Consider the following 12,934-nt stretch of genomic DNA (forward strand, 5'->3'; position numbering starts at 1 on the left):
ATGGAGGATGGCGCAGGTTCTTGGGCCCCTGCACCCACGTGGGAGACCCGGAGGAATCTCCTAGCTCCTGGCTTCAGATTGGCGCAAATACCGCTCTGTGTGTGTGTGTGTGTGTGTGTTTGTGTAACTCTTTCAAATAACTAAATAAATCTTTAAAAGAAAATGTATCTTGGCCGGCGCTGTGGCTCAATAGGCTAATGATTCGCCTGCAGCGCCGGCACCCCGGGTTCTAGTCCCGGTCGGGGCACCGGATTCTGTCCCGGTTGCTCCTCTTCCAGTCCAGCTCTCTGCTGTGGCCCTGGAGTGCAGTGGAAGATGGTCCAAGTCCTTGGGCCCTGCACCCCATGGGAGATCAGGAGAAGCACCTGGCTCCTGGCTTTGGATCAGCGCGGTGGGCCTGGCAGCAGCACGCTGGCCGCAGCAGCCAATGAGGGGGTGAACCAACGGAAAAGGAAGACCTTTCTCTCTTTCTCTCTCTCACTGTCCACTCTGCCTGTCCAAATAAAAATAAGTGTCTTTCTTTTAACCCTGGTTCCAAATTCAGTCCTAGCCAGCCCAAAGAGTTCTTAGTAATAACAGGAAAGATTTCTCTTATGAAAACCAGCAAATCAGCATCCCCAGCTCTGGTTACTGCAGTGTGCTTGTGCTGCCTGTGCTCTGCCCAGTTTCTCCTGGCAGACTCCTTCCCTGTGGGCTGTGTCCTAGCCAGAGGTTCACTTAGCAAGAATGCGGAATGTGTCAGTTTGGAGAAAGAACTGCTGTTTTTTGAATGCATAAACCTCACCTGGGGGCTGGCACAGTGGCATAGTAGGCTAAGCCTCTGCCTGCATCCCATTTGGGCTCCGGTTCAAATCCTAGCTGCTCCACTTCCAATCCAGCTCCTGCTGGTGGCCTGAGAAACTGGTGGAAGATGGCCCAAGAGCTTGGGCCCCTGCTCCCACATGGGGGACCTAAAAGAAACTCTTGGCTCCTGGGTGCAAATTGTCGTACCCCTGGCCATTGTGGCCATTTGAGGAGTGAACCAGTAGATGTAAGAACTCTCTCTCTCTGTCTCTCCTTCTGTAACTCTGCCTCTCAAATAAATAAATAAATCTGAAAATAAAACCCATACCCTGTATTTTCTCAGTGGTTCAATGTGACCATACCACAGCCATTTGAGTACAGTGAAATTATCAATTCCAGTACTGCATCCCTTCACCCCCAACAAAGGACTTTTCTTTTTCCCAAGGATTTATGCCTCAAAATGGGCTCAACAATATGCTGTCACCACAGCTTAGTAGCATTTGTGAGTCTGTTCATAGAATAGTTTGCTCTACAGGGCCGGCGCTGGGGTGCAGCAGGTAAAGCCACCGCCTGGGGTGCCGGCATCCCATAGGGGCACCAGTTTGAGACTTGGCTGCTCTACTTCTTATCCAGCTCTCTGCTGTGGCCTGGGGAAGCAATAGAAGATGGCCCCTGCCCCCATGTGGGAGACCTGGAAGAAGCTCCTGGCTCCTGGTTTCGGATCGGCGCAGCTCCGGCCGTTGCGGCCATCTGGGGAGTGAACCAGTGGATGGAATACCTCTCTCTCTCTCTCTCTGCCTCTCCTCTCTCTGTGTAACTGTGACTTTCAAGTAAAATAAATAAATGTAAAAAAAAAAAAAAAACCAATAGTTTGCTCTAACATAATTAGAGTCTGTGCAGAACAGATAAGAATTTTGACTTAGAGTCAGAAAATTCAGCTCAAATCCCTCTTTGTTGTCTACTCTCCAGATAACCCTGAGCACATTCTTCACCTTTCCACTCTTAGATTCCTCTCCTGTGATATGGCAATGATTACTGTACTGACTGCTTCACTGATTGTAGTTGTGTTAAAATGAGATAAAGGGAATCAAAACTATGTTGTAACCTGTAAAGTTTATGTAAACATAAGTCATTTCTAATCTGCTACTAAAAAGTTCTGAACACTTCGCAACTCAGCAAAACTGATTTTCTTGAGACCATGGAATCACAGAACATAGACAATAATTGAAATGCCTTAAATTTTGTAGAATTCCATTCAACATATTCACCTATAGAAATAATTTATAATAGGTAGTTTCTATTTAAATGATTGTTTACTTTCATCCACTTGAAAAGCAGAATGGTAGTGGGAGAGTGAGAGAGAGAGAGAAAGAAATCTTCCATCCACTGGTTCATTAGCTGAATGCCTGTACCAGCCAGAGCTGGGCCATGCTGAAGCCAGGAGCTCATGTGGGTGGCAGGGGCCCAAGTACTTGAGCCATTATCTGCTGCCTCCCACAAAGCATTACCAGGAAGCTGGATCAGAAGCAGAGTAGTTAGTACTGGAACCAGCACTCTTATATGGGATGCGGGCGTCTCAAGCAGTGGCTTAACCCATTGCGCCATAATACGCACCCCTAATTAGTTTATATGTACTGCATCATAATGTGTTTTATAGCACACATTTTCTCTTTGATACTCACAATTATTCTGTGAGGTGGGTTTATTATTGCTATCTTACAGATGTGGAAATTGAACCACAGAACAATAAAATGGCTTGCCCAGGGCCACATAGCCAGTAATCGGTAGAACTGCAATTTAACGTGAGCCTTCCCAATTCTACTAGGTCCTTCCAACTACACCACACTCTTTTTCAAAGTATTCACTAGTCCATCATTTTAGAACAAGAATTTACCAGAACAAATAGGACTAATTAATTCAAGCTCTAAGGAGTAGGAAACTACTTTCCTAAACGGAGTATTGTGCTTTTATGTATGGAATGATTTTGTTTTGTAACTTTCAGCTGTCAAGAAGGAAGAAGTTCTTGTCTGAACTTTAAATATCTACACTTCGGCATAAGAATGCCTTCAGTATCTAACAGCTCAGGAGGAATTGTCAAAAGAAAGCTAAGGGCTTTCTGTGTCTCCCAGAATCTTCATATATTTTAAACAGCACAGTACCCATTTTGAGCAGTTCTTACAAAGTATCACTCATTCGACCACTCCTTAAAATTGCTGACTCCTTAAAATTGCTGACTAATGGGCCTTCACCATAGCACAGTGGGTTAAAGGCCCTGCCTGCTGGGGCTGGTGCTGTGGCATAGTAGGTAAAGTCAACGCCTGCAGTGCCTGCATCCCATATGGGCGCCGGTTCAAGTCTCGGCTGCTCCACTTCTGATCCAGCTCTCTGCTATGGCCTGGGTAAGCAGTAGAAGATGGCCCAAGTCCTTGGGTCCCTGTACCCACATGGGAGACCCAGAAGAAGCTCCTGGCTTCTGGCTTTGGATCAGCTCAGCTCTGGTCATTGCAGCCATTTGAGGAATGAATCAGCAGATGGAAGCCCTCTCTTTCTTTCTGTCTTTATCTCTCTCTATAACTCTGTCTTTCAAATAAATAAATCTTTTTTAAAAATTGTTGACTGATGATTATGAAAAGGACAAAAATGTTTATCAGACACATTTGAATGTTGTAATCATATGAGAGGGGGGTCTATGTTTTGGGGAAAATCTGATACTCATTGAAGTCGTTGATCAGATTTGAACTCAGTATTTGTTATCTATAGATTGCTGATTCTGTCTCTAATTCAATCAATACAAGACTGAATAATGCTAACATTTAGATCTATCTTGGATTGCAAATGTTTCTGTTTGTGATTTTACAACAATGCCTTGGCATGAGAACAAAACACCACTCTTGAACTCCCTTGAGCTAAAGAATTTTTAGTATCTGGGTACTTCTGGTCTGACTTCACACTACCAGCTTTTATGGCTCTAGATTACAATTATTCCTCACAAGTGAAGCAGTTATTTGATTGGTGGCAAGTTCTGTGGCTACAAGACATTTCTGTTCACGATGTTTTTTTCCTCTTCAGTTCTGCCAAGTGCAAAAGCAGAACAGTGCAGAAACAGCATCTTGTCTCAACACAAGGAGGAATAAAACAAAACAACAGGACAAAGACCGACATACCTCTCAGGCACAGGCGAAAGAACAGAAGTTGAACATCACCTTTTTCATCTATCAAGTAATTATGTCTCGCCCTGCAAGCAGAAGACCAGAATACCATAAAATAGTAAGATCTTTATAAAGAGTTTATTGTGTGTGAATTGCGAAGATTTCTGACTCATTAGAAAGGTGGTACTATAAGTAGAATTTTTAGGTGGAGCAAAGAATTTTAGTGGAAGAAATCATAAATGACACTCTAGGATTAGTAACCATTATCTCTTACATGGTGCAACAGAAAATCAGCTCAGATTGATTTTAGGATCTGCTTTTCTGACTAATGGTGTTTAGAAAAGTGTCAACCTTTTGTCTGTTACAGAAAAAAATGAAAAGATTAAGCAGTCTTTTGTATTTCATATTTCATGAAATAAATGTAATATATATATCATATTATGGATAAATCTGTATAGACATATCACCTAGCAACTAAATATTAAAAACTGCCTTTAAAAATATTTTTTGTCTTGAAATGTAAGTATTTATTATTTTAATTTTGGTAAGCACTCATACATTCCAAGTGCAGAGACATTTTTAAAACTTAATTTTTATAGATTTGATCAGGATATTCTTTAATCATCTTTTACTATTGTTCTAGTCATTGAGGAGTCACAGATATGAAAAGTCATGGTTAAGTTTAAAGTCATGTTAATTATTTAGCAGATGGACATTTGATATAATTAAGTAATTTCATGCTTGGGTACTTAGAGCTGTAGTGACTAACAGGCACACCCCAGTTGGAAATGCCTGCAGATGCCCCCTCTGGCATTCTGGGATGTTGCTTTATTTTTCTGTAGGGCTCTTAAATACTGAAAAATATTATACTTAGGTCACATTGTCCCTGAATCACTTGATATGTGTATAACAGTTAAAACATTTTTATCCTCATATATATCCAAATTCTTGTGAAATAATTGGGGGTGCCACATTTTTCACATGAGAGAATGATTGTTGCTTACTGTTTTGAAAACAATAAAGATAAATTTATATTGGCCTTTCCCAGCATTTATGGTAGGAATTTGAGATTCAGTTAGACATGTAGTTCAAGGCATAGCCCTTGGCCATGAAGCAGAATGGGAAAATGGGCTTTTATGGGCTTTGAACTTGAAAGTAAACTGGAAGTAAAATAGTTTGAAATATACTAGTACCCACCCGAGAAAGAGAGAGAGAGAGAGAGACCACTATTTTAGTTTGGCCTAAATTATAAATTGTGCACAGTGCTGAGGCTATGTCATGTTAGTAGGGTATGATTTTTTTTTCATTTCTCTCTTTTTCAAATCATTTTGTTTTACTTCTAGTGGCATGGAACACATTATTATTCTTTCCTCGCCCCATCCTGTCTCTCTCTCTCCGTCCCCTGTCCCCTCACCCGTGCTTATTTCATGCCATGGGGTTGATGCGTAGCAGTGCTTTTCTGCTGTGCCTTCTTGTGCGTGAAGCAGATGATTCAGTTATAATTTGCAGGTATTTCTTATGATGTATGGTTAGGTTCTTAGAAGATTTAAATAAGAAAGGAATTTAAATTAATACATGGTGACACTCAGCATTTTGTTTAACAATATGTTTACTCATATCACTTGCCTTACACCCTGTTTCCTGCTGAAGATATTAACAAACTCTCATTTTTCTATGTTTGAATTTCATGTACTTCGTGTTCTTTATATAACATCAACTAACAGATTTAATGTACATACATTTATGACATTTTGATTTATATTCTTCCATATAAATTGTGTGCAAATATGCCATATAATATTTAGAGTCTATCCATTCAAAATTCTATCCATTCAAAATATTCTACCTAATGAAGAAACATACCTGTAATGATATAAACCTATACATAGGGACAGCTTTGAAAGCCTATGAAACAAATTGTACATTTTTTTTTGAGCCATTTCTTCCCATGATTTAAAAAAAAAAAAGAGCACATATTATGAGTACATATTCTCTTTCCTAACATGTTAGGCTTTCTAAAACACACCTAGACAATTCTAACCTGGAATCCACATCTAACCTTCTGTGAAAATACAAGATATGCACAAAATGAAATTTTTTTCAACGGTGGTCCTCTCTTCTACTTCCTGCCTACCCCTACCCACCACTACTCCAGACAGTGCCTTCCTCTACACCTCACAAATAAATACCAGGGCAATGTGGAGGCCTGGATTCTGAGATACCATTCTGGCTCTAACAATTGCTGACTCCGTGGACAAATCACTCCAACCTCCTGAGCCTCATTCTCTCCTCTGTAGGAGCAAGAGCGTTTATTCAAGTTACAACAGTATTATCTAGCAGAAGTAAAAGAAACTTTTAAGAAATGGGTAATTTCAACATATCTGTGCTAAACCCAACCTTAATCATCTTCGGTGTGGGTTTTCATCTATAATTCACACTAAAAAGGGGTAAAATTTGGAGATCTATAAGAAAAGCACAAATTCTTATTTTTCCTCTAATTAAAAGGGGTGGGGATCTTGCAATTACAGCAGGGCTGATCCTCCTTAGATCTGGGACCCATTAGGAATCATGTGGACTCATCAGAAGACTCATCCAATTATGCCTTCCAGCTGAAAACATGATCAGCATATATCAAAAGCCAGCCTAGGAAAATAAGAATTTATATTAGAACTTAGTTTTTTTTTTAAATCCTTCCTTCGTGAAAATATATCACAAGTTATATAATATGAGCATATAATATAATATAAAATGTGTAGAAAGATGTTCTCATGTTAAGAAACATACTGTATTTCACAGCTTTTCTTCCTCACTGTCCAGCATACTTACATATGCATCCAAATGTGAGTGTAGTCTGTTCTCAAAAGTGAAAATTATTGCAATAACAAGATGATGGGGAAAATGAACACATGTTGTCTAAGACTGCTTCCAACCACATTTTGTAAAAAAAAAAAAAAAAGAAGAAGAAGAAGAAAAGGAAAGAAATGCAATGGTATATTTGTGTAACTTTGCCTATAACATAAAACCATCCATTTTTCCCCAGAACAAAGATCTCTTTGTCCTCACATATGGAGCTCTGGTTGCCCAACTATGTAAGGATTATGAAAAAGATGAAGATGTGAACAAATATTTAGATAAAATGTAAGTAGTCTTTCATCCTTGTAGAATGCCTGCTGTTTCCTAACGTCACTTGCATTTTTCCACCTCTAATGACTTCTCTGGCTCTGTTTCATCAGATCCTCTTCTGTTTCAGTGAATCACATCTGAAAGCTGAAACTAATTTCTTATAGCTGCCATTTAGGTTGATAGCATAAAGTAATAGGGAGGAAATTCTTTCCCATGAATACCAAATGTGGAATGTTTTCAGTTAGAAATAATTTCTTTGTCATTTACATGCAAAGAATGAACTAAAACTGAAATTGTAAATTGTTCTTTCAACAGTATGATGGAACACCAAACCTGACTCTTTCCAAAAGTCTTTTTGTTCTAACAGAACCTATTCCAATATAAATACATGCTTACATAAGCTTAGACACCATGTGGAAGGCTATGCAAAGAACTGCCAGAGGTGGTTGCCCAGGAGTGAGACTGGGGATTATGGATCAAAGGAGATTTTCTTTTTCCTACAGAGCGTTTTTTATTTGAATGTTTTTACCATTACTATGCTTCCTTTTAAAAACATTAAATATAAAATCCCACTCCTTCCTTTAAAAAAAAAAACATTTATTTATTTATTTGAAAGATAGAGTTGCATGCTGGTTCACTCCCCTAATGTTGCAGTGGCCAGAGCTGGGCTGACCCGGAAGCCAGGAGCTTCTTCCTGGTCTCACATGTGGGTGCAAGGGCCCAAGAACTTGGGCCATCTTCTACTGCTTTTCCAGGCCATAAGAGAGAGCTGGATCGGAAGTGGAGCAGCCAGGACTCGAACCGGCACCTATATGGGATGCTGGCGCTGCAGGCAAAGGCTTAGCTCATTGCACTACAGTGCCACCCCCTTCTTCCTCTTTAAATAAAAGCCATCTCCGTGTCTTTGATAATAATGATTGCTCCTACACAAATTCAATCCTTTAATTTTCTCAAAATAATTATATGATCATCAGATTACTGTCAAACAATAAAATATCTGTCAATAGTTTTTGAACCTCTTAATTATGGATCCTGACTAACTGGAAAATATGTACTGGTTAGATTTACTTAGGCAAAGTTGAAAGGGAAATTTAGCCAAGCTTCTTAGAGCTTTTTGGAAAGGTTCATTGTATTTTCAGCTTGAATACTGAAAAAGACAACATGCAGGAAATCTTGAAAGATCTTTTTTTTAATTGTTTTTATTTTTAACTTGTTTTCCTCCTTTTCTAGATGTTTAGTCACCTTTTTGGAAAATTCTTATTTTACATTTCTTCTTAAGCAGTCAGGAGCATTCACTAAAGAGAAAACTGCCCAAGCATTCACCTATGGCTTTGTCAGTTACTTCCTCACCTGAACTTTCTGTAACTGTGGAAGCTGCTAAGGTTATTTTACACTTGGTCACACTTCTGCATCTGACATGGCATTTCCAGAATTTACTTCATTTTATTTTACCTGTGCCAAATTTGCATTGTTTTCTGGAACAGCTGTAGAAAATAAAGAAGCTCATCTACTTGACTAAAACGAAAAGCTAAACATTAATTAAACATTAAAAAGTAAACTTTGGGCCAGCACCTCAGCTCACTTGGCTAATCCTCTGCCTGCGGCGCCGGCACCCGGGTTCTAGTCCCGGTCGGGGCGCCAGTTCTGTCCCAGTTGCTCCTCTTCCAGTCCAGCTCTCTGCTGTGACCCAGGAAGGCAGTGGAGGATGGCCCAAGTGCTTGGGCCCTGTACCCGCATGGGAGACCAGGAGGAAGCACCTGGCTCCTGGCTTCGGATCGGCGCAGCACACCGGCTGTAGCAGCCATTTGGAGGGTGAACCAACGGAAAAAGGAAGACCTTTCTCTCTGTCTCTCTCTCACTGTCTAACTCTGCCTGTCAAAAATAAAATAAAATAAAATAAACTTTGAGAAGCTGCAGGAACAACTTGCCTTAAGGAAAAAAATAGTTCACATTTGCATTTCTTTTTTTTTTTTTTTTTTTTTTTTTTTTTTTTTTTTGACAGGCAGAGTGGACAGTGAGAGAGAGAGACAGAGAGAGAAAGGTCTTCCTTTGCCGTTGGTTCACCCTCCAATGGCCGCCGCTGCAGCCGGCGCACCGCGCTGATCCTGGCAGGAGCCAGGAGCCAGGTGCTTTTCCTGGTCTCCCATGGGGTGCAGGGCCCAAGCACCTGGGCCATCCTCCACTGCACTCCCTGGCCATAGCAGAGAGCTGGCCTGGAAGAGGGGCAACCGGGACAGAATCCGGCGCCCCAACCGGGACTAGAACCCGGTGTGCCGGCGCCGCAAGGTGGAGGATTAGCCTATTGAGCCACGGCGCCGGCTCACATTTGCATTTCTTTAATAGCTTCTACTGAGAAGCTGAAGTAAGACCCTATTTTCTCAACTATTCTTATAAATTCTTATAAGACAGAGATACCGCAGTTTGTATCCCTTGCAAAAATTTGGTAGGCTTTTCTCGTTCCAGGAATTGGCTTAGCCATCTTAGCCACATACTCAGCTGTATTATCACATCTCAGGAAAAGGCTTACTGAATTTGCTTCAGGTTCTTCAACTCTTTTCTTGGAGTAGAATTACTATGATATAAATTTCTACCCCTCAAGTCCCATAGCTTGAGTGTTTCTGTAATGAAAAATGCATTTTTTGAACTTGACTTTTTATTCCCAGGAAACTTCAGGGACCTAACTGCTGAAACTTTTACTGGCAACAGAACAACTATTTCTCTGTTCCCTTCTTGCCCTCCTTTTAGAGCCCATCCTGGAAATGCCTGCCTTCCCACTGTGATAGCTGTGTCAAGAGAAGAATGAGCATCAAGTACCCTCCTGTAGCAGACAAGTTAGCTACACTCTCATTCTGTTTCTGTCCATGGCAAATGATGACAAAATTAATTGCCAATGAAAAACACTGGGCTGCGGACACCAGTCTTTTTAAATTTTAGTTTACAGTGTCAGGTTTAGTTCAATTTCTTTTCCAGCCACACTCCTCTGTTTGTATGGGGACCAGTTTCTATTTCTCTGCTTCTGCAGTTTTTTCAGTGTCAAAAGTCATTTGACTTGTCACACTTGGTTTAATTTGTTACCTGCTTGTGCAAGTGCTAAACATATGGAGCCATTCTTAAACATTGATAGACTTCATTAATTACCAAGGCATTATTTTCAGACCACATTCTCCTTAATCCACAGGGGTTATGGCATTGGAACACGGCTGGTAGAAGACTTTTTGGCTCGATCCTGTGTGAGAAGATGCCACAGTTACTCAGAAATTGCAGACATAATTGCCCAGGTAATTGCATTTTTGGCTCTGTCAGTGTGTTTGAAAAATCTTTGATTCTTTCTGAGTTTGGTGGCTTTCTGCTCTGATTGGACAGGTTCCATCTCTGTATGGTATTAGATGCTGAGAGAGGGGATTCTAATTGAAAAGCATTTTATTTATGCACACAGATAAAGCTATTGTGAACCGAAAGAAAAATGTTTCCAAGCATTTCAGCATCTATAGATTTTCCTGACTACATGCTGGGTGTGGAGTATATATCTCACAGCGGGGAAAACATTTTGGGAAGGTTAACAGAAGGGGATTATAATACAGTAACATTTTAATGTGCATGCTCCAAACCAACTTCTTCACATAGCTGTTTTCAGCTCAAGGAAGGGGATAGTCTTTGGCACTATAAGAGAATGTTATTGTAGTCATTCCCAGAGGAGCATTTTCCAGAGAGAAAAATAGAGCTTCCTGTAAATGCATGCACTCTAAGATGTTTCATTGCTCTGATACATGAGAAAACGTGAACTCATCCAGGACCAGCTCAGATTTCTTAGATACACGAATGGGAAATAGATCTTTAGCCAGCATTTCTTTAATCTGCAAGCATATGGTTATTTACATAGTATTTTTAATTTGTGGAAGAAACCATGTTCAAGTTTGAGATATTTAGGAGAGCGTGGTAAGTCGCCTCCAGGTTCTCACAACTGACCAGTTAAGTCACTTGCATTCTTTTCTCTGATCCATAATATTATTAAACATGGCCAAACTGACTCTTCACATGAGTGGTTGTTAATACCACTCACGTAGTGCTTTGTGGTTTTAAATGTCTTTTATTCTCACAGTAACTCCCTGAAGTAGACAGATAAGAAAATTTAAAATGATGAAAATTGAATAATAGTACATGTGAAAAAATGTACAATCCAAATGAAAGATTTTTCAAATATTGATATTATTACTTTTGTTATTTCATGCTGGTGAATTGCATGGTTGAAATTGGAAGCAGGTGTCCTCCAGTCTTAGGCAATGAGTTTATCATAGCACTGAACAGTTAAAAAAAATAAACAGTCCTTTCAATATTGGCAAAATGTAAATAAGATCCTGAAGTAGTTGTTTGAAAAAAAAAAGCAAAATAATTTTTCACTGAAGCAATTCTTTTTATTTTTAAATATTTATTTATTTGAAAGGCAGAATTAGAGAGAGAGGCAGATACAGGGAGAGAGAGAAAGAGAGAGAGAGAGAGAGAGTCCATCCCCAAATTGCTGTAATGACCAGGGTTGGGCCAAGCCAAATCCAGAAGTTAGGATCTTCATCCAGGTCTCCCAAGGGAGTGCAAGGATCCAAGCATTTGGGCCAGCTGCTGCATTAGCACGGAGCTGGACTGGAAGTGGAGCAATAGGGACTCCAAATGGCACCCAAATGGGATGCCAGAGTTGCAGGTGATAGCTTAATCTGCTATGCCACAAAGTGGGCCCCAGAAACAACTCTACAGGCAATGCTACAAGAACACTGGCTGCTTAAATGGAAAGCAAATAGCTGAAATATACAAGTGGAAATGGTTGAGGTTTGTTGAATTTCTAGCTGGTGGATCCCCTGGGCCTTTTGGTTAGAAAGACCCAGTCTCCTTGTAATTCACATATGCATTTTAATCACAAAAATAAAAGGAATCTAGGTTTCTCTGGTGGGAACAAAGTCAGTATGAACAATAACTTTTATTAGTATCATTAACCTCAAAATACTACCATGCAAATTGTTGAAATCTTTACATAGTATATAGTTGGTCTTCTGTATATAAAGGTAATTAAAAATTAATCTTAATGAAGAATTGAATGGGAAAGGGAGTAGAAGATGGGACGGGAGTGGGGAATGGGAGGGCGGGTATCAGGGGAAGAACTGCTATATTCTAAAAGCTGTACCTATGAAATTTATATTTATTGAATAAAAGCTTTCTAAAAAAAATAGCTACCAACAAATATTCTGTAACCATACATTCTGGAGGGGCTAAGACAACTGGAAGTCTCCATCAGACTTCCTGGTTACCTATGGCTCTCACCCCAGGTATCTTCGACGACTTATTATCTCCAGGGAAAATAGAAAGCTAAAAGCCCAAGTAAATAGGCCAAGAAGAAGTTCATGTTTATTTGGGGACCAATACAAGACTTGTTACTTTGTAATATTCAACAAAATAAGAAGGGCAGAAAGGAAAAGAGGAAGGGAAAGAGATGAAAAGGAAGAGGGGGCTGGTGCCGCGGCTCACTTGGTTAATCTTCCACCTGCTGGGCCAGCACCCTGGGTTCTAGTCCCGGTCGGGGCACCGGATTCTGTCCCAGTTGCTCCTCTTCCAGTCCAGCTCTCTGCTGTGGCCCAGGAAGGCAGTGGAGGATGGCCCAAGTGCTTGGGCCCTGCACCTGCATGGGAGACCAGGAGGAAGCACCTGGCTCCTGGCTTCCGATCGACACAGTGCACCGGCTATTACGGCAATTTGAGGGGTAAACCAATGGAATAGGAAGACCTTTCTCTCTCTCTCTCTCTCTCTCTCTCTCTCTCTCTCTCTCACTGTCTAACTCTGCCTGTCAAAAAAAAAAAAAAAAAGAATGGAAGGAAGAAAGAAAATAGAAAAGGAAG

General features: G+C 40.4%; 1 protein-coding gene across 1 annotated transcript in view; it reads left to right on the plus strand.

The window, feature by feature from the left end:
- Positions 1–3,919: 3,919 nt before the first annotated feature.
- The window catches only part of TRAPPC3L (trafficking protein particle complex subunit 3L), a 46,501-nt gene continuing 37,486 nt past the window's right edge, over positions 3,920–12,934 (plus strand). The window contains exons 1-3 of the mRNA XM_002714745.5: positions 3,920–4,050; positions 6,973–7,070; positions 10,234–10,333. Coding sequence (XP_002714791.1) covers positions 4,009–4,050; positions 6,973–7,070; positions 10,234–10,333 — 240 coding nt within the window. The 5' untranslated portion in view covers positions 3,920–4,008. The remainder of the gene's footprint in view (positions 4,051–6,972; positions 7,071–10,233; positions 10,334–12,934) is intronic.

This window comes from Oryctolagus cuniculus, chromosome 5 (assembly GCF_964237555.1).
Source record: "Oryctolagus cuniculus chromosome 5, mOryCun1.1, whole genome shotgun sequence".
Classification (NCBI taxonomy): Eukaryota; Metazoa; Chordata; class Mammalia; order Lagomorpha; family Leporidae; genus Oryctolagus; species Oryctolagus cuniculus.